This window comes from Tachysurus vachellii, chromosome 16, assembly GCF_030014155.1.
Source record: "Tachysurus vachellii isolate PV-2020 chromosome 16, HZAU_Pvac_v1, whole genome shotgun sequence".
NCBI classification, from domain to species: domain Eukaryota; kingdom Metazoa; phylum Chordata; class Actinopteri; order Siluriformes; family Bagridae; genus Tachysurus; species Tachysurus vachellii.
The window spans coordinates 11035274-11061225 of NC_083475.1; the positions used below are offsets into that span (position 1 = coordinate 11035274).

At 37.9% G+C, this 25952-nt stretch overlaps 1 protein-coding gene across 1 annotated transcript in view; it reads left to right on the top strand.

Moving 5' to 3' along the window:
• Positions 1-1457: 1457 nt before the first annotated feature.
• The window catches only part of gramd4a (GRAM domain containing 4a), a 38875-nt gene continuing 14380 nt past the window's right edge, over positions 1458-25952 (top strand). The window contains exons 1-9 of the mRNA XM_060889083.1: positions 1458-1671; positions 5243-5450; positions 10620-10734; positions 22139-22259; positions 22973-23034; positions 24350-24485; positions 24740-24765; positions 24933-25024; positions 25716-25807. Coding sequence (XP_060745066.1) covers positions 1643-1671; positions 5243-5450; positions 10620-10734; positions 22139-22259; positions 22973-23034; positions 24350-24485; positions 24740-24765; positions 24933-25024; positions 25716-25807 — 881 coding nt within the window. The 5' untranslated portion in view covers positions 1458-1642. The remainder of the gene's footprint in view (positions 1672-5242; positions 5451-10619; positions 10735-22138; positions 22260-22972; positions 23035-24349; positions 24486-24739; positions 24766-24932; positions 25025-25715; positions 25808-25952) is intronic.

Genomic DNA, 25952 nt, shown 5'->3' on the forward strand with positions numbered 1-25952 from the left:
CTGCAGTGGTTATAAACACATTTTATTATTTTTAGATTAAGTAACTGTATCAAAGGACAAAGTAAAATATTTAAGCTTTTTACAAGACAGGATAATGTAAATGTAATCTAGCTCTTTTAACAACCTATATGATAGACTTTCAAGGATGGTGTGCATCAAGACATTTCTCTCTTCTGGCACCTAGTTAGTGGGGTGAACTTTCCCTAGATTTCAAAACAGCACTCATAGCACACTAGCAGTCTTCAAACACATCTATTGTACATACCTACTTGTTCCTGAAATACTTAAATTAACACTTAAAAAAAAGGCTGTATACTTGCTGAATGAAATGCCGAATGAAATAAAGGTAAATGTGGCAATCATTCACCTATGCTGTCTTTTCTTTTTGTTGAAAAAGTAAAAGATTGCTCATTATGTCAGCAAAAAGTCATTGACTAAATCATAGGGTGAGACTGTGTGTCAAAATTTCATTTATTTATTCAAATTCAGAACCTGCTTTATCCTGTTCAAAGCCCTGGATCCTAATACCAGGAACACTAAGCATTTACATAGTGGAATGCATGATTGATGGAACTCCAGTTCATCACAGGGCATGTAGTGTCACAGTTACTATACACTTATCTCTAGACTACATGATATCCGTAGATTGTAACCACTTATTTGATATTGTGTAGGATCTACTTGTACTGCCAGACCTCCTGTTTTGGAGATGCCCTGACCCAGTTGTCTATCCATCACAATTTTATCTTGTTGCTGAGATCTTTATGCTTGCGAGTATATTTGTTCAACATATCACCTTTGAGAAAAGACTGTACCTTTTTCACTGTAACAAGATAATCAGTTATTTACTTCACCTGTCAGTGGTTTTGATGTTATGGCTGATTGTGTGTGTGTGTGTGTGTGTTTGTGTGTAGGTGGAGGGAGGGGGTGGGGGTTTCCAGCTGTTTGTGACTCTCAAAAAGTACGGACATAAATAACACTATACTATACAAGACAAGACAATACAGATTATGTATTAAATATGAACACAGAATATGTGACTGATCAGTTGTGTACATAAAGTGTGAGTGAGTGCATGGTAGTGCAAATAACAATATTGTGCAATATTATGCTTATGCAATATACAGCAGCAGTAGTGTGTGTAAACTACACGGATGATGTGATGACTGACAGTTCTGATAATGCAGCACTTATAGATATGAAGCAGGGAATAGAATTATATTGAGTTGTTAATCAGGGGAAAGAAACTGTTCCTGTGTCTGGCAGGAATATTTCTGTTGTATTACAGAAGCATGTGTTTCCATAACTTGGGGTTCTTCTCTGGACACAGAAAGAGATTCCTGGCAGCCAGAATAATGTGTTATAGGCATAAACTCATGGAAGTAGTCAGGACTAAACGAGGTGAGGTCCCTTTAAGACAACAGCGTGAGTGTGATGTCATGTCCTGCGCTCATTGAATCAACAGGAGGCGGACACACGGCTTTCTCCAGCTCTCACAGACCACACGCACTTTTCACGGAGGTTTTATTGCGATGCTGGAGCTCCATAGCGGCCTGACAGCGACCTAATTCTGGCAGACTCCTGTCTTTCATTTGTCCTTTCTAGCAGGTGCACAAGGACGTTTCACCAGACACAGACCTTAATGAAACTTCGTTCCGATTCCAGAGCTGGGTAAGAGATTTACTCTGAATCCTCTCACTCTTAAGTGATGAATATTCCGACTCACTCTAATGAACCGACTCTTTCTAACTGAGTCAAATTATCCGACTCCTTGTAGAATAACATTTTTTTTTTTCCAAATAAAATAATATATTTTTTTATGTGGTTTTGAATGCCTTGTTTGAGCACTGGTTTATTGTCAGTAACCACACATTATCATAAATCACATATATCCATGGTTTGACATTTATTCTTTCTATGGTAATAATATATCTATATCAACAGTGACCCTTATAATAAAACCAGTGATTGTGAAGTTGTGAATTTCTGTCACTACTGAATTTGTGTAATAAATGCAGGGGAAATAAGTGTAGGGTCATGAGATGCAGGTTAATATTACTTGTTGTAGTTCATGAATAATAACTGAGTAGTTATATTAATAGGACATTAGTAGTACATGAATACATAAATAGGACAATAGAAACACATTAAGCCATTTATTTACTCAATGTGATTGGTGAAAGCACTGAATGAGGCCAGCTTGTGTTACTGGAACGAAAGCCTGGAGCTGGTATAGTCTGCTCTTATCTAGTACGTATTTAGTTATGAAACAATGGGGATGTGGAGGTCTAGTGGTTAAGGTGCTGGACTACCAGTCAGAAGGTTGTGGGTTCGAGTCCCACATCCACCAGGCTCCCACCGCTGGGCCCCTAAGCAAGGCCCTTAACCCTCAATTGCTCAGTTGTATAAAATGCGATGAAAATGTAAGTCGCTCTGGATAAAGGCGTCTGCTAAATGCTGGAAATGTAAAAAAAAAAAAAAAAAAAAAAAAAATCAGGTACTTTTTCCTGCCTTATATTTCATGTCTTTTTACATGTAAATAAGGATCGTTATTCACTTTGTGAACATATTACTGCTATGTATTTTACAGCTATTTACTGTGATCATGAGTGTGTTATGTTATAATCCAGGCCAAGGTGGTGTGATGTGTTTGTTTGATGTTTGGATATGAAATCTATAAATTATAATTCTATAACATCATGTGTTAAGTGTTTTATTCTTCTTACAGTATACCACTGCAGTTGGCTTCGAGTGATATGAACAGCTTATTGACTCTGACACTAGAGACTTCTACCACAAATGTACAATTGTCATATAAACAGAAAGCTTCACTCTATCAATGATTACATTTATTTATTTGTTAAATAACAACACCTTAAAAAAATCTATTTATTATCCGTTGTGGATGATGTGGGGCTTCCACAATACACGTCCTGTGAACGAGTTGTTACTATAGAAACAATAGCGTATTGGAATGAGTGTGTTACAGTTACTTTCAGCGCTGTGCTGTTTTAGAAAATTATGCAAGACGTCTAACCAATCAGATTTGAGAATTCTTTAACACTGTGGTTTACGCTTTGGTTAAGTATTTGTTTGTTTATAAAGTGTAGAGAAGGAATGAAAAAAAGTCAAGACACCAGTCTGACACTGATGTATTTTTTTTGACAGAGCCTTATTTTGAAATACTTGGCCTGTGTTTTCATGTGCTTTCTTCTGCCACGTCCAATTTACATAAATTATTGGCACGTCTGTAGGTGAAATTGGGGCCACAAACACAAAGCGTCTGTAGTACCACCTGATTAGATCATGAATGGGGGAAATGTTCTCTTAGTCATTGAGGCACTGAGGCATGCAGTTTGTGACCTGATAGCTGTGCTCATTAGACTGAGCGCATTGTACCTCTGTATACACTGCTCTCAATGAGAAGACCTTGGAGAGAGCCGGCAGGCATCAACCACTACACACTTGAGATCTGCTAAAGCAGTAGGAGTTGGAACATTTAGTCTTAAGTTCTGTTCAAGTGTTCTCCTCTCTCTTCCACAGGAAGTTGTGCTGGCAGCTAAATGTAATTATTCCCTTTTGCAATAATGGACTGTTAAGTGCTCTTACTCTCATCTGTGTGTGTAAACTCTCTATGGTGAGAGGTTCTCTGGAAAGGAACAGTAGCACCTGGAGAACATCTTTTGAGTGCCAGTTCCATCGAACAAGGTTTTTCAGACTTTCAGACATGAAAAAAGTCATGTTTAATTCATGATGGTTTTACCTTAAATGGCTGGACCTAGGGACAGGTAAATAGTTACCATGGTAACAGCCCTAGTGGTAGTGAAGAATTGTATTCAAAACAAAAAAAAGGTGTTGTATGATATTTGTATATCAGTTTATCAACTTATTTGATTCAAGTCATTAAAAGACTCATATCTAAACATATTGTGTGATTGCTTATATTGATTCGACATTTATTGTAGCAAGCATAGTTTAGATAACGTTCTTGATACGTGGCTGTACAGATGAAAAGTTGCGTGGGCAGGGCACTGAGTGCCTCGTGTATAGAAACAGCATCTTGTGGTTTTACCTAGCCTAGTTTATGTGAACCACATTGCAACCAGCCTAACATAACACAAACTAACAGAAAAAACTTCTGTGCAAAACTTAAAGGTCAGGATAATCTTAAACATATCCAGCAACCTGTGCTACTGTACCTTGCCTCTGCTGATCTCGGCCCTCTCTGCTGCCTCCTGTTATCTGGATGTTTGTTTAGGAGACCAGAAAAACTCAGGCATGTTTATGGAATTGGTTTCTAAACATAACGTCAAAAACGTCTTATAATAAATGATTATGCAAGGAAGAGTGCCAAATTTAGCTGCACTGAAGTGCGCTTCCTGTAGTGTGTAGCCATGCCAGTACTTTGTCATTATGTGGATATTAGCTTTGCTTTCTCCAGTGTGAGGCTGTCTCATGAGTCACAGACTGATCGTCTCTCGCTCTCACTTTCATTACTCACTAGCACATCAAATCAAATCTATAGTATAAACTATATAAAAAGAAACTATATAATATATGAAAATATTTATATATAAGTGAAAAATAATGTATATACATATACATAAATATACATAAATGTGTGTGGTTTTAATTATTGTCCTTAAAGTGTCCATGTGCAGTATGGTGTGTATAAAGTGGTACTGTGCTGTGCAAGTCCAGAGTTAAAGTGACAGAACTCATGCACAGAACTCAGTCATTGCAGGGGAACTAGGTCACTTTTAATAGCTGGTAATTATTATTATTATTATTATTATTATTATTATTATTATTATTATTATCTTTTTATTATTTTAATGTTTTTTTCCCCACAAAAAAGAAAATTTGGTCTAAATTTAGCAATATTACCAAGATGAGAAAGGTATTAATATGAATATTCAAATATTAATATTCACTTGAAATGAAAGCTGGCTGCAAAATGATGACAAATACTAGAGACACTAGAGTATTGTGCTGCATCCATGTTTTGATGTCGTTTACGCAAGCAGAGAGGAACGTGGTTGAATGAGTCATGCTGGTTTAGGTGGATATGAAAATTTGTAGCTTTGTCATCTGCGTAACAGTGAAATCCTAGCCCACATCCTATCTTTAAGAAGAATGGCGTAATTTATCCGGCACCGCTTTCCAGAAGAGAATTTGCATTTACATTTTAAAGGTTTTTTTGATTCATTTTTCAACCTATTTGTTTGTTTGTTTTTTGCAGATTTGGCGTACACCATGTTAAGGTAAAGCCTAAGCTGGCTGTGTTGAACATGCTAAAGAGGCTGGACAAAATAAGGTTCCGAGGGTCAAAGCGTGATGAGTTCCTGGATCTGGCGGAGTCCCCTACAGCCTCGGATAACGAAGGCATCGAGGACATTATGATGAAGCCTCGGCTTTCCTTACGAGATTCAGAAGAGCTGAGAGAACCGGTAAGTCAATCATAGCGAGCTCAAACCCAGTCAGTATTACCCCATTTAAATTCATTTAGCTATATTTTTTGTAACTCAATTAGCTGTCACAAAAAACATTAGCCTTATTAACAAAAACAAGCATCTTTATCCAACTGAAATTCTTTTAACCTTATTGTAACTTAAATCTAATAAGTGGTCATTTAAAAGCACTTATTCCAAACGAAAACACAGCTAGGTTTATAAAAAATACAGCTCACACACAAATGGCTTTAATATTCGAATGTGAATTTATGTCTGTTTGTTTTGCTAATATTTTTGGCTTTGTGTCTGTCTCGCTGTAAGTGATGTTTCTAACTAGCTCCATTCCGAGGCTCGTCCAAGGTCACGGTCTGATGCTATCTTACCACTTATTTTGTATGTCTGAGGTTTTTTAAATGTTGTATTATGTAAAACGCCTTACCTAACAGCACCAGATTTCTAACAGTAGGCTGTTTTTTTTTAGTCGAATCTCAGTTGCTTGTATTTTCAGCATGAGAAATGTGATTCTTCGGGTCATAACTGAGTGGAGAAGTAGGCAAAAGGCACTTGATGTCGACAAGCGTCTAGTTTCTATTAGAACACGGAGGCAGATGTTGTTTGGTGTACTGCCCTGTGTCTGCCATGTGTTGTTGGATTAATTGAGCTAATTCAAAGCCCAGAGAGAGAGATGGAGAAAGAGAGATGGTCTGGTGTTGATAGACATTCAGCCAAGAGCTTGCTTGATGCCCTTGCCTTCCTGTTTACTCGTCCCTCTTCCTGTTTCCATTGTGCTGAAGGAAGATCCAATAGATTAAACACGGCAGTGTGACCGAGCCTGGCGTCTCCATCAGCGTGCACAGAAGAGCTCAATGGCTCCAAATCTAATTGCTCCACAGACGAACTTTTCTCAATTAATAATCTAGTCATACTTCTTGAATAATAGATGAAACCTGAGCTAAAATGCGATTTGTCTTGTGGACGTTCTCTGACTTTGTAAGAGATTAAACCCCATATCTGTGTAATGTTATCCTTTTCTTTTCTCCTGCTAATTTTTGAAGCATTTTCCATGATGAAATATATTAGATTAGTCATCATGTTGTGTAAGAGCCACGTGAGGACAGTTTCTCTTTCTTATCTTCTACATGCGAGGTGACTTTGCACTTTCTGTTTCTCGATTTCTCACTTCGTCTTCTTTAATCTTATTAAACAAAATTCACATTTTCACCTTTGGAATGTATTTAAGTTTTGTTTGTTTTGCTCTCTTGTACGTTTTGCTTTTTCTCTTCTCTTAGCTTCCTTTCCTTTCTCCTCTTCTGCTCTCTCTCTCTCTCGCTCTCTCTCTCGCTCTCTCTCTCTCTATTTCTTTCTTTCTTTTCTATATATCCTCTTCTCTTCTCTTCTCTTCTCTTCTCTTCTCTTCTCTTCTCTTCTCTTCTCTTCTCTTCTCTTCTCTTCTCCCCACTGATTGGTGATAGACAGAGTGGGTGTTCATGTGAAGGTTCTCTGTGGAGGAGGAACCAGTTGCCCCTGCACTATGTCTTCTGTTGTTGTTTTCTTTTTATTTCCACATAGCTGCCTCCTATCGCACCATGAAGCAGTTTAAAATAGGTTTTGACCCTTTGAGCTAAAATGTGCACTGATCTGATGCTCTGATCTAATGTGGGCTTGAGAAAATGTGGAAAATATTAAAGCAGAAGTTTACCAGGAAACATGTACTTTTTCTAGACAATTTGAAACAAACCATCAAATACTAAAGTAACAATTTTACAAACTTACAGTATATATATATATATAGTTTTTTATAGTTTTCAAATTTTTCTGTCAGGAGTCAAACAGGAGTCAATAGGGCAAAGGCAATATGCATATCATTTGAATCAGTAGATGAGAAGCAGCGTTTACTCTCTCCAAATTGCAGTTCCACCTCTAACAATAAGCCCCTCATCATCTTTCCCTCAGAAACCAGGGATCAGTCCGGTCCAGTTAACTAAATTAAAACCAGCAGACAACAACCTCATGAGGGGGTATAAATATCTCCACAGATATACGTACAGGGCACTTTAACACTGATGTGTACATTTATACATGTTGAAGTCTACAAAATAATACTTAATAAAAGAACTAAAAATATGTAATAGTTAAATAGTTATAATAGTTCAAATATGTTCATAAATGGAGGAGTAAAAAATGGCAATAAAACCAGAAATATTCTCAGATGTTAGAGTTTCAAACATTGATGTGACATCAGATCAGATTGATATAACATTGATCTGACATCAGATCAGATTGAAATGACATCGATATGACATCAGATCAGATTGATATGACATCAGATCTGTCAGATTAATATGACATCAGATCAGATTGATATGACATTGATAATAACATCAGATCAGATTGATATGACATCAGATCAGATTGATATGACATTGATATGACATCAGATCAGATTGATATGACATCAGATCTGACATCAGATCAGATTAATATGACATCAGATCAGATTGATATGACATCAGATCTGACATCAGATCAGATTGATATGACATCAGATCAGATTGATATGACATTGATATGACATCAGATCAGATTGATATGACATCAGATCTGACATCAGATCAGATTAATATGACATCAGATCAGATTGATATGACATCAGATCTGACATCAGATCAGATTGATATGACATCAGATCAGATTAATATAACATCAGATAGATTAATACGACATCAGATCAGATTGATATGACATTGATATGACATCAGATCAGATTGACGACATCAGATCTGACATCAGATCAGATTAATATGACATCAGATCAGATTGATATGACATTGATAATAACATCAGATCAGATTGATATGACATCAGATCTGACATCAGATCAGATTAATATGACATCAGATCTGACATCAGATCAGATTGATATGACATCAGATCTGACATCAGATCAGATTGATATGACATCAGATCAGATTAATATAACATCAGATAGATTAATATGACATCAGATCAGATTGATATGACATCAGATCAGATTGATATGACATCAGATCAGATTGATATGACATCAGATCTGACATCAGATCAGATTAATATGACATCAGACCAGATTGATATGACATTGATATGGCATCAGATCAGATTGATATGACATCAGACCAGATTGATATGACATTGATATGGCATCAGATCAGATTGATATGACATCAGATCAGATTGATATGACATTGATATGACATCAGATCAGATTGATATGACATTGATATGGCATCAGATCTAACTGGAATGTGATTAGTCTTGTTCACACAGTTGAACTGATAGGTCAGTACTATTAGTATACATAGTATGCAGATACTGTAGATAGACAATACTGTTAATTTGGATATTTAGATATTATTCCTTTCTGTCACTGTTTAATTCTTGATCTTATCAGCCAGAAAAGTGTTAATTGGTTGATTTTCTACTTCAGCAGCTCTGACAGTAGTTCGGTTCCTCGTTTCTGTAGTCTGCTTACACAGGAACTTTTCTCTGAGATTTATTTAGGAGTTATTGGAATGAGTTTCCTGTGTCAGAGGTAAATCTGTAACTTTTCTGCCATGAGTAGCCTGTATTCTTGTGTCTTGTAATCTTTAAGAGATGTATATAGCTAAGGTGCCAGTGAGGGAATGGTTGTTTTATAATTTTGGACATTCTACAACATTATATGTAAATGTAAACTGGTAAAACGACCAAAAAAAAAAACAAAAAAAATGGTGATATTGTTGAACATTTGGTGAGATGTCATGTGGTATATCTGTTACACTATGGAGCTTCTGTCACTAAAACAAATTCCTCGCATGTGAAAACATACCTGGTAATAAAGCTCTGATTCTGATTCTGATTCTATACTGTATATGTAGTATAAAACAGTAGAGCTTCCTTGTCTCTAGCAGCCTGTAACTTAGCAATGCTATGCTAGGTTTATACGATGTGTTTCTTCTGACACGCTATTGTTTCTGTAGTAATCACTTGATATCGTTCACTTGTACGTCACGTTGTGTTTCGTTCCTTATTTGCCATGTTGTACTTTTTTGTTCTGTCTGTAGACAGCCGGACATAATGGAGTTGTTAATCTGGAGATGAATGTGTGATGTGTAAACATGGGCATATGTGTGTAAAATCTGTGTTTTAACACCCAGGCTCTGTTTTCCTCCAATTCGTTCACATGCATGGCAGGTGGGCATCCAGGCACCAGCTTGGCACTGGATTTTCCCAACATGACAGTGTGTGTGTGGGGGTGGTGTTGGTGTATTTCTGGAAAAGATGTGACAGGCTCCAAAGATATTTTTTTAAGCAGCAGCATCTTACAGTTTGAGACAACAAATGAGGAGAGCGATGACTCAGACCACAGCCTTGTGCTCTCTATCTGTCTGTTGCTGTCTTGGTCACATTCTCACCCACAAAATAAATAAGGAATCTGTCCTGAAGGTTTTCTAGATAGTGGGTCATGTGACTAATTATCATTTTCTGTTTCATTTACTAGATCATGCGTCATTAAAGGCTTCTATTTAAAACTTTCCATTTTTTGTCATACTCATACTTTCAGTCTTTGGCGCATGTCTGTGTGTGTAGGGACCTGCCGCATTGAGTGTATAAAGCAGCAAGGACAGTGTGCTGCATTGTGTGTGTGAAAGGGAGAGAGAGAGAGAGAGAGAGAGAGAGAGAGAGAGAAAGAAGAGTAAACCCACACTGTCAGTTGCAGTGGCCTCTTAAAGAGATACCCTGCCTCTCACGCCTCTATGCTTTCCCTCATGTACTTCCTTACCCCCTCCAGCTGTCTTTACTGTGCGCATGGAGTCAGAGCAGGAGTAAAGACTGCTCTATGCATCGCATGCTGCTTAGCGCTGGGAGATCCTACCCTCCATTTGACACTGCACTTTGCATTTTCAGGGCAAACAAGAAGCAGAAAGGCGTGGATTTCAGTAAGGTGGCTCCCTGTTCACCAGCCGTACGTGCTCTGCGTGTATTACACACCTTTTGACTGCTTTGCATTTATCCTCAGCCTGTGTGTGTGCATGTGAGTGAGGGAAAGAGTAATTAGACTGTAACCACATGTGTGTATGTGTGTTTGTGTGTGCACATCACGTGTGTGTGTGTGTGTGTGTGTGTGTGTGTGTGTGTGTTGGACAGGTTGGATCAGGATCTCTCAACATGGCTGGCGTGCAGGACTTGAGGAGTGACTCTGAACGTCTCAATGAGGTTAAAGGTCATCTAGAAATTGCCTTACTGGAGAAGCACTTCCTGCGTGAGTAGAGATGTGACTTCCTGTGTTAGTGTTTTATATATGTGTGTACTGTATGTGTGCCCACGTGTGTGTATGACTTATAGCCACCAGTTCAGCATCCAGCAAACTACATGTCTAAATCACATCTCACCTCAAAGAATATTTGGCTCAGTGAAATCATTTTCTACATAAACAGCCTCAAAACATCCAACAATTGAAAAATAATTAAGTGCACGGATCAAATCATTCAGATCACTTCTATTGTAGGTTTATACATTCAGGCCGCATTCACATCCAGTGTCTTGTGCAGTGAAGCCAGACCATGTGCTAAGCAGGAACATTGTTATTGTTTTTAGCTATGCAAAGTCTATTGGCAGATTTTTTCATTCTCATCAGTAATACAGTGTCAGAAACATCGGTCTTTGATACTGAGCAGCTTTGAGTGATTAATGACTCATACTTCCATTAAGTATTATATAGATTTGCATCGTAGCTCCGGTGCAGTGCAGTTCTCATAAAACACGTCACACCTCTTTAGTTAGTGAATAAATTACAGTCCACACAGTTACTGTCTTTTTTAATTGATTCATTAGTGGTTTAATTGATTCATCGAGCGATTCATTGATTTTTTAGTTCTGAGGAAGTTGCTAACTTGGTCCACTGTTTTCAAACACTAACAGATTTGTGTTTATCAAAGAAGATTTTTACATTTATAGCTACATTTAATGTCACATTCACAAAACTAGTTCCTACAGAAGCAAACAATCATTACCTCACCAAACTCTGTTGAAGTTAACAAGACAAAAAAAAAAGATGGCGAGACTTGCAGTTTACGTGTGTTGACACTGGAGACTCGTTCCAACAATGCTACGTCATACAAAACAATTCACAATATTAAAATGTACACATTTTTTGTAATGTCATGTATACATTGTTAATATAGAAACTGTAACATACTAGAAGAAGCACATTGTTATAAACTTGTAGCCAGAGTACTTGTATTACATCGTTCACTGTGCTGTTGACTGGAATCAAAGGCTGTATATGCTTGGTTTTGATTGTAAGCTAATGTGTTTATACCACAAAAGCAGCTTTAAGTGTATCTGGATGTGTCAAACAAAATATTATTCTGTTATGCATGTGAGTAAGAAAGAATGAATTAGATCAACTGATCTTTCCAAAATATGAACTATCTATATATGCTGTTAGATATATAGTATTGGTATATATCTATCATTTTTAATGACCCACAGAGACCTGGGAGAGACAGAACAACATGGCAAGACTGGGACTTTGTCTCGGTCTATATGTGAATATTGGCATTTTATTGGTGTGGAGTTCAACACTGTACTCATGACAGGAAGCCGTATTAAGCTTGTGTGTGTTTACCTTTAAGTCCCCTTTGACCCACACTTAGCCAGTTATTAACAGCACAATAATAGCACTGACCCATTTAACACTGCAGTACAGCCGACTAGAGGTTACTTGCGTTCAGGAGGTGTGTACGTGTTTATCTTGGGATTCCCCATTACGCTCAGACACATGCTGACTCCAGCTTTTCTTCCCCTTCCACTATACAGTAATAATTATTCTGAAAAGATCGAAACAGTCTGAAAATATGATACATAGGGTACGATTTCACAGATTCAGTTTCTATAATGTTGCATATTGGAGATATATCCGCAGTACAGGAAGCAGTAGTCCTATGTTTGATCCTTAGCTTGGGTCAATGTATTTAAACCTTTAAAACCCTTTCATACCCTTTACTATATAACTAATTGTGCTATAAAAAAACAATCAAACAACCGTTTCAGATAGAACTAGCACTATAAAAAGTTATTGTCTGGACTTACGGTCCACATTGTACTACTCCTATATAATTAATAAAGGTGTCATACATTGACATGGCAGTTTTCATTAACTGTTGATGAGTTAATGTATATAAGGTTAGGATCATTGACCGGCATGTACTGTTAGACTACACAAAGCATTTGATTTAGTCACTGGCAGGACTGGCATGAAACTCAATCAGTCAAGAAATGAATTTCTGTGCTTCTAAACACGCTTCTCAATTTTCCAACTGCTGCTTAAGCGTGCACTCTGAAGCAGACTCACTGCATATGAAATATCATGTAACATAAGCCAGGTTTGAGGTTAATAGCTCTTTACTGTTACCATAGCAAGAGACCATATACAATTGTAGTAACTTATAAAACAAACCTATTTTGGTATCTCTTGTCTCTCTTAATGCACTGCTCCATCATGCTTTACAAAAGCCAATCTTTATAGTTCACTTTGCAGGATCTCTCTGATGCATTCTGCATGCTAAAATACCCCACATCTCTCTGACATGCCTGGGAGTTCAGGTCTCAGATTGTATGAGTCATGTTGCAGCAAGTTAATCGGAGGCATGTCCGTCTGTAGGCTTCTGTGTAAACAGCACCGAAGGAAAGTCAAATCAAAGTCAAAAGAAGTGTCCTTCTCCTGTTTGACCTACCTGTCTGCTCCTTTCACGCTATCTGAGCAGAACTAATTGGCTACTTTTAGTGATGCTTAGCAAAGTGTAGTTTGTATGTCAGGATGGCTTATAGGCATTGAGCCAGGAATGTGACATCACTGAGACTCAGTGTGTGTGTCTGGGTGTGTGCATTGCTGTGTCATCATGCTAAGTCAGTAAGAAGTTAGTAATGTGATTAGTGTATCCAATTCCAGAGCCGCCTCTTCTTACACACACACACACACACATACACACACAAACATTTGGTCGCACAACCACACATATACAAAGACATGCCGATGTAATCATATTTTAGTTGTCGTTCCCACACTAGAGGATATTTATGATTTGGAGCATTAGAGGCTATTCTTACTTCCTTACTTTAACAACACTTCAATTATAGTGGTGGACCAGAAATCTTGATAATCAGCATGCTCAATATCTATATTAAATATTTTAATATTTAATATATTATTAATGTTTATTATCCCAAATTCTGTTATGTATATTTGGCACTATTTCTACGTCCCTATTTAAAAGGAAGTAAATGTGTGACTTTGATTAACTAATCTCAGACAACATGCCAAAGGTTTTGTACAAAATTCAGACCATGGCAGCTCAAGTGCACACTATAATTAACTAAAAAAAAAGGGACAAACCAAAACACGTTTTACTTAAGAAACGTTTTACTTAAGTCGCTGTGAATAATATCATCTGTAAGGAAAGTGCATTTTCACTAATATCCTCAGACCTTTGGAGCTTACTGTATATATCTCATACTATATCTCATGTTATATTTATATACACTAATTTATATCCACTAGGCTTGTGTACAAGTGAAACAGGGAAGAGAAAGAACGACCAGAAAATCAAACTTCCATGTACTGAACCTTTTTACCCTATTGACAAACTGTACATGGATTTGAACTCAGCTAGAATAGAACGGGGGGCATAGAAGCCTTTATTATCGCCACATATACATTACAGAACAGTGGAATTCTTTTCTTCACATACCCCAACTGGGGAGGTTGGGGTCAGAGTGCAGGGGCAGCTATGATACAGCGCCCCCGGAGCAGGGAGGGTCAAGGACCTTGCTCAAGGGCCCAACAGTGGCAGCTTCGCTGTGCTGGGCCTTGAACCCCGATCCTCCGATCAACAACTCAGAGCCTTAACCAGTTGAGCCACCACTGCCCCACTCTAGCTATATGGTGGCTAAAGGTTTTCTGTCCTCATAAACTGTTTATTTTCTAGCTTAATATTATGTTTAAGTGGGAGATGAGATCTATATTTTGACTGTGTAGGCAGTGCTACCTCAGCAGTTAAGCTTCTGACTCAGTGATTAGTTCTGATTAAGTGATTGGAAGGTTGTGAGCTCAAATCCCACCTGTGATCAAAGCCCCTACTGCTTGTGTATTTGGGTTGTGGCTTTACTCATTTCTAGCTGGCTATAGACAAAACATCTGGGAAATAAATACAACTGCCCTACATTTATACTGTGGCTTAATAATGAGAACATAATATAGTGTCATAGAACTAGCAGCTTACTCCTTTTCTTATCACTTGCTAATGAAGATCATGTTAAAACCCAAACCCATGACTTGCAGTTGTCCAGCTTGCTTCCTTGTCCTGCTCTGTGTTGTAACAGACATCGTGATTGCCACGTTCTACACACTACTTCCTCTGGAATATCCTGTGCATTATGTGCCTTGCAAACTGTGAGGGAGTATTTCTTTATTTGTAGCACCCCCGTTTCTTCTTCTCTGCTCTTTCAATCAGGTTACCATGCAACAGTAGAACTCTGTCAGGAGCTGCGCTTTATATGCCTCATTGTTTGCTTGAAAGCCTGGCGCAGTCTCATAGAGCTACGACAGTGTGTGTCTGTAAGGGATAAGTTGGTGACTGCTGAGAGAGCTGGCATATCACGTCATCACAGTTCCAGTTGAATGACAGCACACCCGCTATGTCCCTGAACACTTACAAAGTCACTAATGAATACTGGAAATCATCACTCTACTGCTATCTAGCAAGACTTTCTAATTTAATAGGTAACAACATGTCCTACTTTAGTAATGACATCCTCCTGTTGTCAACCCTTGTGCTGTGATATTGCTGCTATTAAGCCTTTATTATTATTGTCAGATGTACTTTACATCTGACAATAATAATATTATTGTCAGATGTACCCTGGAGCAGAGAGGGTTAAGGGGCCCAACAGTGTATATGAACATTGCTAAGACTGAATACAACGAATTCATGTTGAATTCAACGAATTCAACATGCTGAATACTGTATGACCAAAAATAATCGGACACAAGGTCATCACAGCTATATTCGATTCTTCCAAAAAATTGGAAACACACAATTGTATAGGATGTCTTTTAGATTAAGATTTCCCTTCTCTGGAACTAAGAGGCTCAAACGTCTCACTTATGCTCTTGTGTCTGAATGAACACAAATCTCTACAGTCATGCTCCAAAATCTAGTGGAAAACCTTCCCAGAAGAGTTATCGTAACAGCAAAGGCGGACTAAATCTTGAATGTGATGTTCACCCAGTACATAGTATTGATGTGATGGTCAGGTGTACACAAACTTTTGCCATATTGTCTATCTGGTGTGCAAGTCATATCATTTGCTGGTAATAGATGTCTTTTATGGAACCAAGTGCAACAGCATTTCTACTGGATGTAATAACACAGAGAATTATATGAAGCAGAGGCTTATAAGAAGAGGCTTGGGCTGTTTTCTTCCTAGCCCAGACTGTAGACTGTCATGTTGGTTGATAACACAGACTAAAATACCCCAGTAGACCTGCTCACCATTTGGGTTGCTATATTTCCCCCTGCTTCCTGCACTCTGCTTGAGGATGAAAGAAGCATTCTAAGTGTAATGAACCCAAACAAGGTGGATTATTTACTCTATCACCTTTTTGTTTTAATCCTTTGTGCCTTTTAAATAAGTTTGAAGGGGGGAACTAAATGTTGACAAAGCATGCACTGTTCATTTAAAGGACAAATGACACAAAAGGACAGATGAGAGACCTGATTGTTTAGTGTAGGTAGAATGAAAGGTCTTTACCTTGGATGACATTTGGAGGACAAATAACATAGAGTGGGAAGTGCATTGTGAACCTGAAACATTTACATTAAAAAAAAAAACATGTACCTTTATCTGCGTTTAAGTCTGTGTGTGTGTGTGCGTGTGTGCATGTGTGTGTTTGTGTGTGTGTGTGTGTGTGTGTGTGTGTGCATGTGTGTGTGTTTGTGTGTGTCTAACAGTTTGCCTCACCAGTCAGATTTAATCCTCATTCATCCTTAACCCTAATAGTTTATTTGTCAAGCTAATGATAGATTGGATATAATCAATTTTAGCCTCCTTATTTATATCCACAAATCACTTCGTGGTATGTTAATTAACAGCCTAAAAATATGAACAGTCAAGAAAAGTAGTTGTAGGCAAAACCAGGCTATTTGGCAGTGATGCATTTTATGAAAATGATTAAAGCTGTCATGTATACTACTTGTGCAAATGCAGGACTTTAGATTTGCGCGCTGCCGAGTGTATGAAGTCATGACTGCATAAAGCCGAAACTGATTTAAAGCAGGAAGTGGTTTTAGTACAGGATGTCTAAGAAGAGTTTAAGCTGAACACATTTAGTGCCTTTCTGTTACAGTGTAAACAATAACGTATTTTATTTCTCAAAACAGTTTTGCAGTTTGAAATGCTACCAGTTATTTGCTGACAAAAACATAGTTGTTTACAAATAAACAACATTCTACTGTCTTATTCTCCAAGATAATATACGAAATAAATCTCATGTACCCAGGTGTGAATTGTGCTGTAAATTATGTTGTAAGCTGTATTAAAGCACTAGAACTCATAACAAGTGTCATCAAGATGAATGACGCTAAAAAAGTCTTTAATTGCCTGTGAGTCGGGTCTTTTGCAACTGCAATCTAAACCATTTTCATCTGTTTGTTAAAAGTCTGCAATTTAATGAGCTTGTCAGGACTTTTACAGCTGCTAATGTGTCAGCGAGTCTTAACATCAGTGTGTTTCTGCTGTGTTGGTGAAATTTGTTCCGTTTAACCTTTCTCAGTTTTGCTGCATTGCTCAGTTTTGCTGCAGCCATTGTCTAAGGGCAAAAGGACAAGGTTTGCATTATAATTCTGATGTGTTGAAGATGATTATGCTTTTCATTAGCAATGAACAGCCTTCTTAAATCTCAGAGCTTGCAGATGCTGAAAAGAAACAGGGGCTCTTGATCATTTATTGTCAGCCACTGAATAACTAAGATCACCATCTTCATCTTCTCCTTTTTAAATGGTGATCTGTAAGACCATTGTATGTTTGAAGGCTGCCAGTGATGTCATTTTGATAGCGTTGCTTAATGTTGTGGAAAAGACTGTACAGAATGTGAACAAATGCTCACAGCACTAATCACTTCTTCTGTTAATAGAGCCTTTGTTCAAGCCAAAATCTCACTGGAATTTGCTAACAGAGGCATCCTGCATGATTAGGAGTGCCTCAGGTCTCTATGTCAGGTCCTCGACTGTATCAGAGTGTAGGAGTGGACTGTTTAATATGGGTATGAGTTTTCCCCATGTGGATTGATATTAGGTGCAGTACAAAGTGTGGGTTAGAGCTGATGAAGGATCAAGATGGATGCAGTAGATCAGGAGAGCCTCAGAGACTCAACTGACTGGATCCAGATCCATAAGAACATCAGCTTTAGTAAGTGCATCTACTGTATGACATAAACCTTACTTCAAGCAGAAGCTGTGTAACAGAACCTTGGCATTATGTGAACAACTTGTGCTTTCTGGTGAAACATGGGGTTTTGATTTCTTTTTTTGATGGTGTAGTAATGAAAGGACTTCAGTAGATTTGTTGGGCATTTCTGCATGGATCTATTTGAGCTGAATAAAGCTGGGTCAGCTGTTAGAGCAATATACATATCTGTAATGTCAGAACGGAGAAGTGAAATATAGTGTGACACACAGTAATCCATAAAAACCTTACTTTTGGGAGCACATGCAAAACAATCAATCATTCAATCAATTAATCATTTTTAGTTAATGTTATTTTTAATCCAGCACAAGTTGCACTCTTTTGTGGTTTATTTTATATAGATAAGATATAACATAAAAGTAAGTTTGTACTAGAAATGAATACATAATTCGTTTATCTATATTTTTTTTATATAATGCACCGGCATCATTTTTTATGTTTACGGTTATGTTTTCAGTAGGTCCATGTATGTTCAACCTATGATCTGTTATACATATACATATGAGTTACAGGCACATGACCTGAGCATGCCAGAGCGCCTCATATGTAAATGCTAATTAACCAGAGATTACATAATCAATACTAATTACATGGAGAGAGAGAGAGAGACAGTGAGAATGAGAGTTGCTATGGTTTCTGACTCAGTGTATGCTAAGGCTGTGTCTCCTTTAACTCACTGTCTCTTGCCCCCATTTCACTCCAGGCTTAATAGGTTTACATGCTGTCATGGCATGGATAGATTAGATACGGCTAATCTTCTTAAGATGCACAATGTACTGTAGAGGCACTACACACACGCACACACATACACGCACACACAATTAGATTAGATTACTGAATAAACTTGTTGATGTAAAAGGGTAGGTTACTTTGCACAGATGAATGAACCTGCTTTCACAGAAACTCCATTAACACACACACACACTTACACCATCAGTTTATTTCTATGGTGATATCTCCATATGAAAATATTCTTTTGTTAAAGTAATAGTAATAATAATAGTAATAAGAAGAAGAAGACAAAGAAGAAGAAGACACTCAGTGTAATTACCAGGAAAGTCAGAAACTTGCCAAAATGTGTTATCTTAAAAACGTTCAGGTTTAGTGGTTGATTAGTCATATTAGCTGTGTATATTTTAATAAAATATACTGTATATTTATCATTTTAACTGATATAATAAACACAGGCATTTATTTATCTATGTTATCTTTACTGTGTCAGAACAGCTTTATGAGGGCGGCAAGCTTTACTTAAGAGAAGCTAGACAGCAATTGTTTTTAATAAAAATAGTTATCTACTAACTAGCTAACATAACTAAGTAAAAAGATAGCTAGGTTGCAGTTAGAGTCACTCTGTAGGTTACGTTTATCTCCTTATCTTGCTGTAAAACTATTATTCTTTTTGAATGTTATTGTATTTAAAGCTAATGAAAAATAAAATAAAACAAACAAAAAAAAAGAGTACCTGTTGTACCTCCGAGTCTTACAAAGCCTTTCAAACATGCACTACACAAGTCCTGGTTGAAGTCGTTACTACTGAAACGATAACGTAGAAGAACGAGTGCTTTGTAACAGACGTCATTTTTTTCGCAGACAGAACTACTGTCTGAGTCGTACACATTCTGACCAATCAGATTTCAGAACTGAACATGTGTAGAAATGATTATATTTTTCAGCTTTACCCTATGTTTCTAACAAGAAGTGGTGTTCTATTATGTTCAGCCCATTAGTAGCACAATAGTTTAGAGGTAGTTGGAAGAGTCTAAGAAAAATGAACTGGAGTGCAAAAGAGATACAGCTATAAATAATGACCTCACAGAATAGAGATGATGAGTGTGTGTTGGAGAAGGGAGATAGATAGAGAAAGAGAGAGAGAGAGAGAGAGAGAGAGAGAGAGAGAGAGAGAGAGAAAGAGAGAGAGTGAATGCTGCTAAATCTTTGATGAGGTCTAACAGGTGGTGATGAGGTGTGTGTGTGTGTACTGTATTAATGTATTAATCTTCTGCTCCATCTCGCTATACAGACTAATTAGATGATAGCTATGAAATGAGTCCTCTGTTAATTATGTATAGACTCCTCTTACAAAATGATATGACATTTTAACATCAGTGCCCTGCTTGTTTTCTGGACAAAAAGTGGTACACATTTTATCTGTTTCTATGTTGTGAGAGGGTTTGTACTTTGTGTACTCTGTTTATCCATACACCATAGTAGTGATGTGTTTAAAATGACTTCAGCATGGGCCGGTGCTCCAGGGTAGTCACGCCATTTATGTCTATTGTTGAACATAGATTAGAGTGCTCCTACGTCCTGTGCCTGAGCTTAAACCTTGTAGCCTTGATATGTTATCTCATATTCATTAGCATTGGTTTAAATATTATGAGAAGCACTATTTGTTAATATGTGACACATCTGTGTGTGTGTGTGTGTGTGTGTGTGTGTGTGTTTGTGTGTGCGTGCGTGTGTGTGTGCTTATTGATGGAAAAAAGCTGACCCATGTCCCATCCACTGTGGGTGGTACAAGGTGTGTGTGTGTGTGTGTATCAGGGAGCTTGCCAATATGATGGAGTTGTTTTCTAGCATCTGCTACCATGCCACTTTGTCTGGACATGACTTCCAGGAGTAAAGAGGAGTAAACAAAAGAGACAGACAAACAAATGAATAATTTAGTTAGCCATTTAGCTTACAGAATGAATTTGGCAGCAGATGAAATCTGAGGAGTTCTGGTGTATTCCAGCACAGATTCCACTCTAGCAAACGCTGAACATGGCAGCTTAGTTAACCTAGTTTGTGTCTAGTTTGTTTGCTGTTGGTTATCCAACTTATTGTGTGATTGGCTGTTTGGTTATCCAACTTATTATCTGATCAGCTGTTTGGTTATCCAACTTATTGTGTGATTGGCTGTTTGGTTATCCAACTTATTATCTGATCAGCTGTTTGGTCATCCATCTTATTGTGTGATTGGCTGTTTGGTTATCCAGTTCAATGTCTGAATGACTGTTTGTTTTTTACTTTCTCATAGTAATTAGTAATATAGTAAAAAAGATATATTGAAAGTTTGATTTGTTTGATACTATTGAAAAATTATTACACTATTAATACATTATACAACACTATGTATTTAAATATTTCTGTTAATTCATGCTAAGTTTGTGCCAGAAAATATGTTCCATCCCCATGTTCCATCAGCTGCAGTTTACCGTTGCCATAGTTCCAGAGCTTGTAAACACAATCAACGTAATGGGACTGTATTTGTGGTGAAGAGCGGTGTAGTTGCTAGAGTTCCATTGGTTGGATTAGAAGCAATAATGCATTTTCTGATACTCTGGGATTTTTAATTCTCCATGCATTGTTCATGATCTTCCTGCTTTGGCCTATTGTTGGAGATATTCTCACTGAAATCCAGGTCATGAGTCATTCTCCACTTATATTTGTCCACAATCTTTGAAGGCTTTAGGCTGCTAAATATTTCTCCCCAGTTCATGGTTAACATGCCTCACATCATTGCATGATTTGGCAGTCTTTGATGAAATCCTAAAATATCTGAGCTCTAAGTCATGCAGTCTTCCTAAATGAAGCAATTTCTCTCTCGGAAAGTAGCGCAGATTTCCTAAGAATACATAATGTGTGGTTGCAGACATGCCTGAGTGTGAAGTGTGGGGATTTGAGAAACTGAACCTGAGTGATGCAGCTTGGTTGAGCTCACAATCACAGACCTCCTACAATCCACAATTCCCCTCAAACACTTCCACTAATGACTCTCTCCATGGGGTGTGCTACAGATATCAGCCTTTCGTTCTGGTTTACGTTCCGCTGGCTGAAAGGTGCGAGTTTTAGCACTAAAATATTTATGACCGTATATACAGCCGGCAGTGTGCAATGGATCAGCTGATATTTATGCTGAATAGATGGATGAATGAACAGAGGGAGAGAGATAAAGAAGTGTATGGGGTGTGACATGCGAACACGTTCACCTCTCGGTCGAAAAAGAAAGACGATTACAGACGCAGGAATCGAGACCCCTAATACCATCGTTCTTATAACACAGATAGTAAAATGCACTGTCGTATGTTTAGCTTTATTAAGTAACGTATCATTTGTGCAGTGCTGAGTGTGAGCTAGTTGTGTTGTGTGTACAGAGGAGGAACTGAGGAAGCTGAGAGAGGAGACCAATGTGGAGACGCTAAAGCAGGAGCTGGAGAGGGAGCGCTGCAGGAGGCTGGAGTTGGAGCAAAAGATGAACGATGTCTTGAAAGCCAGGTGAGCACAGAGCTCAAATTGTGCATGATCATCAGTATCAGTCAGACCATCGTAATGAATTATCACAATGTTTCACAGGCAGCTCCTTCACTCTTAGCTAATATCAGACCAAAAATCAGAGCATGTTTTATTTTTTTGAAATGTTACTTTATGTAAAAAAACAAAAAACAAAAAAAAAAACATTAAAATGGGTTGTCATGATTTTTGGACTTCTCAATGTATGTAGTTAACATTGGACTATTGGCTCTAACTTCATTGGTTGCACATTGTGATGAATGAGTCTTAGTATTATACAAATAATTCTCTTTTCACCCATTATTGTGCTGAACTTTTCCAGGTTAAACCTGGACACAAATTTCCTTTAAAAAGTTTAGGGTTCAGGGTATAAATTGCTCTCGAGCAAAGTTTCAGTCCAGGTTTACTTTCTCAGTCCTGCTGTGCTATGTGACGGTAGAGTATTGTTGTAAAAATAGCTGTTATCACCTCCCTTCTGTTGATCCTGGATTCCTCAAAGACATAACAACATTCTCCAACTGTCTCATGCTGAAGTACTGCAAACTCAGCGAGCCTGCTGTTATAGTCTGAGTCCACTGTCAAATGTTCTTCTTATTAAGCGATAGATAAGCAACATCCCGAAAACTGTGACTAGTCTTTCATGATGAAAGTATTAGGTGATATTTCACATTTTGTCTTGTTATTTTTTCCTGGTCCAGGTTAGAAGACTCTCCTCCACAGATCTCCCGGAAGCAACCGTCACCGTCCGCAAACGGCACAGGTAACCAAACCCCTGTAGGTTAGGGTATGGAAGCACTAAACTGTTAGGTATATAGACGTCTTGCTGTGGAAATACTAGATATTTTTACGCATAAAAATGGATGCAAATATTTATTTCACCTACCTCGAATATCTTTTATTAAATTCCCGAAAACATACATTACAACAAAACCCAATAATAATTTTTTTGGTTTATTTACCATATGTTTGCTACGTAGTGTATAATGTAATGGTCTTGAAGATCTTTGCACTTATAACCGCTTACATGTAGCCTCTTTTGGGCTTTTTATTTTGAATAGACAAAAATAGACAATTAACAATAAGACATATAGAATTTAGAAATATGTAAAAATACCGAAAGGTCTGCTGTAGATCATCTTGCTTTAGAATAATCTTACCCATATACTACATCAGTCTTATACTGTAAATATTATACATTATACTATATGATAGACTAAAATCAAATATGTATTCACATTAAGGATTTGAAGAGCAGGCTACTTGAACAGAGACATTTTTCTGATGGAGTTAATGTGTATTCATGTGTGTCAGGTAGCTCCAGATCTACAGCAGTACCAGTGGGATGAAGTTTATCATGTCTCTGATGTGTTGTCTGTGTGGAAAAAGGGGAGCAGGGCCTTTGTATGTAAAATATGCCCTCTGAATAAAGTACTTTACTTTAGGGAGCATCAGAGGCTGTTATTTCAGGTTGTGATCTAAATTTATAGACAAGTCTTATATAGGCCAGAGGAGCCCTTTAGAATGTGGAGCAGCAGAGCTCTCTCTCTGTCTCTCTCTCTCTCTCTCTGTCTCTCTCTCTCTCTGTCTCTCTTTCTTTCTTTCTTTCTTTCTCTCTCTCTCTTTCTCTTTTGCTCTCTCTCTCTCTCTCTCTCTCTCTCTCTCTCCCTCTCTTTCTCTTTTGCTCTCCCTCTGTCTCTCTCTCTCTCTTTCTCTTTTGCTCTCTCTCTCTCTCTCTCCCTCTCTCTCTCTCTCTCTCTCTTGCTCTCTGTCTTTCTTTCTTTCTTTCTTTCTTTCTTTCTTTCTTTCTTTCTTTCTCTCTCTCTCTTTCTCTTTTGCTCTCTCTCTCTCCCTCTCTTTCTCTTTTGCTCTCTCTCTGTCTCTCTCTCTCTCTTTCTCTTGCTCTCTCTCTCTCTATCTCTCGCTCTCTCTTCTCTCTCTCTCTCTCTCTCTCTCTCTCTCTCTCTCTCTCTCTCTCTCTCTCTCTCTCTCTCTCTCTAACACACACAGAGCAAATTAGGTTAATAGATTTAGGCAGGTCAGTTATTGACTCTGTGTCTCTCTCTCACTCTGTTCAGAGAAGCAACAAAAAGAGACCGTATGGTCTCGACTGCAGAAGTGGCTTTACGACCGGTTCGGGGTTTACATCGAGGACTTCCGTTTCCAGCCAGAGGAGAACACAGTGGAGCCCGAGGAGCCGCTCAGTGCTAAGAGGTAGAGCAGAGTGAAGAATTTAATGAACTCAGACACTCCACTACATGTTCTGTTTCATCATTTGATATCATTCATGGTTTGGTATAAACCACCCATTTAAACCACTAAAATTGATTTTAGTAAAATGTTAGAATCCTCAGCCTCATCACATTTTGGACTACAGGCAGCATAACACTATAATTTTCAGACAGAATCAATATCGTGTATGTTCATGAGTGAAAAAACCATGTGACAAATGTTCTTCTCTCTTTCAGGTTAACAGAGAATATGAGACGACTTAGTGAGTCATTTTATGATATCATTATGATTTCATTTTCATCACACAGTTTGTAAATGTGTGTAATGTATTATCCTTCTAAAAGGGGTGTGTGTGTGTGTGTGTGTGTGTGTGTGTGTGTGTGTGTGTGTGTGTGTGTGTGTGTGTGTGTGTGTGTTTTACTTATACAGAGCGGGGTGCCAGACCTGTAACTAACTTCTTGAGGAACCTTTCAGCCTTATCCAACTGGCACTCAGTGTACACTTCAGCCATTGCCTTTATTGTGAGTGCTGAAGTTTTTTTCTACATGTCTGTCTGTCTGTCTGTCTGTCTGTCTGTCCATCTATCAGTGTATGCATGTATGTGTAACTTTCTCAGTGTATGAATGAATCTGTGTGTCTATGTATCTGTCTCTCTGTCTTTCTGTCTATCTATCCATTCATCCTTCTCTCCATATATATTCTATTTATGTATCTGTCTGTCTGTTTGTCCGTCTTTCTGTCTATCCATCTATCCATCCATCCTTCTGTCCTTATATATTTCATCTATGTATCTGTGTCTGTATGTCTTTCTTTCTGTCTGTTCATCCATCTATCCTTCTATCCATATCTATAAATATTCTGAGTGCCTTTCTGTTTACCGATCTGTCTGTCTATCATTTTTTCTGTCTGTCCCGATCTTGATGGATGTCGCTACATAAATGTTAGCATTTTGGACACCTTAAATTAACAGTAAATGACTAACTAATGGTCTTACACTTTCTAACACTAATCTCTCTGTAATAGTGATTAATATTATGCAGCAGTAAGACCTTGCCAGTTATTTCATCTTTAGACGTTTCTCTGTGGTGTCTCACAAGGATACAGAAATGATCACATTTTTACACACTGGTTATTTGCACAGATTGCACAGTAGCTTTAGTATTATATATGTATTCTCTATATGTACGTGTGGGGGTTTGTTGTCCTCTATAGGTCTACATGAATGCTGCGTGGTACGGCTGGGCCATTCCTATGTTCCTGTTTTTAGCTATTCTGAGGTTATCCTTGAATTACCTCATTGCAAGGTAAAGCATTAACACTCTCTCACTCTCACTGTGACAAACGCTTTCACTTCACCTCACACTGTAGCAGTTATAGTTTACTTCATATTATTTGTTAATCTGTGGAGTGTTTTGTATGTGCGACATTGAGCAAAATTGAGTATGAAGC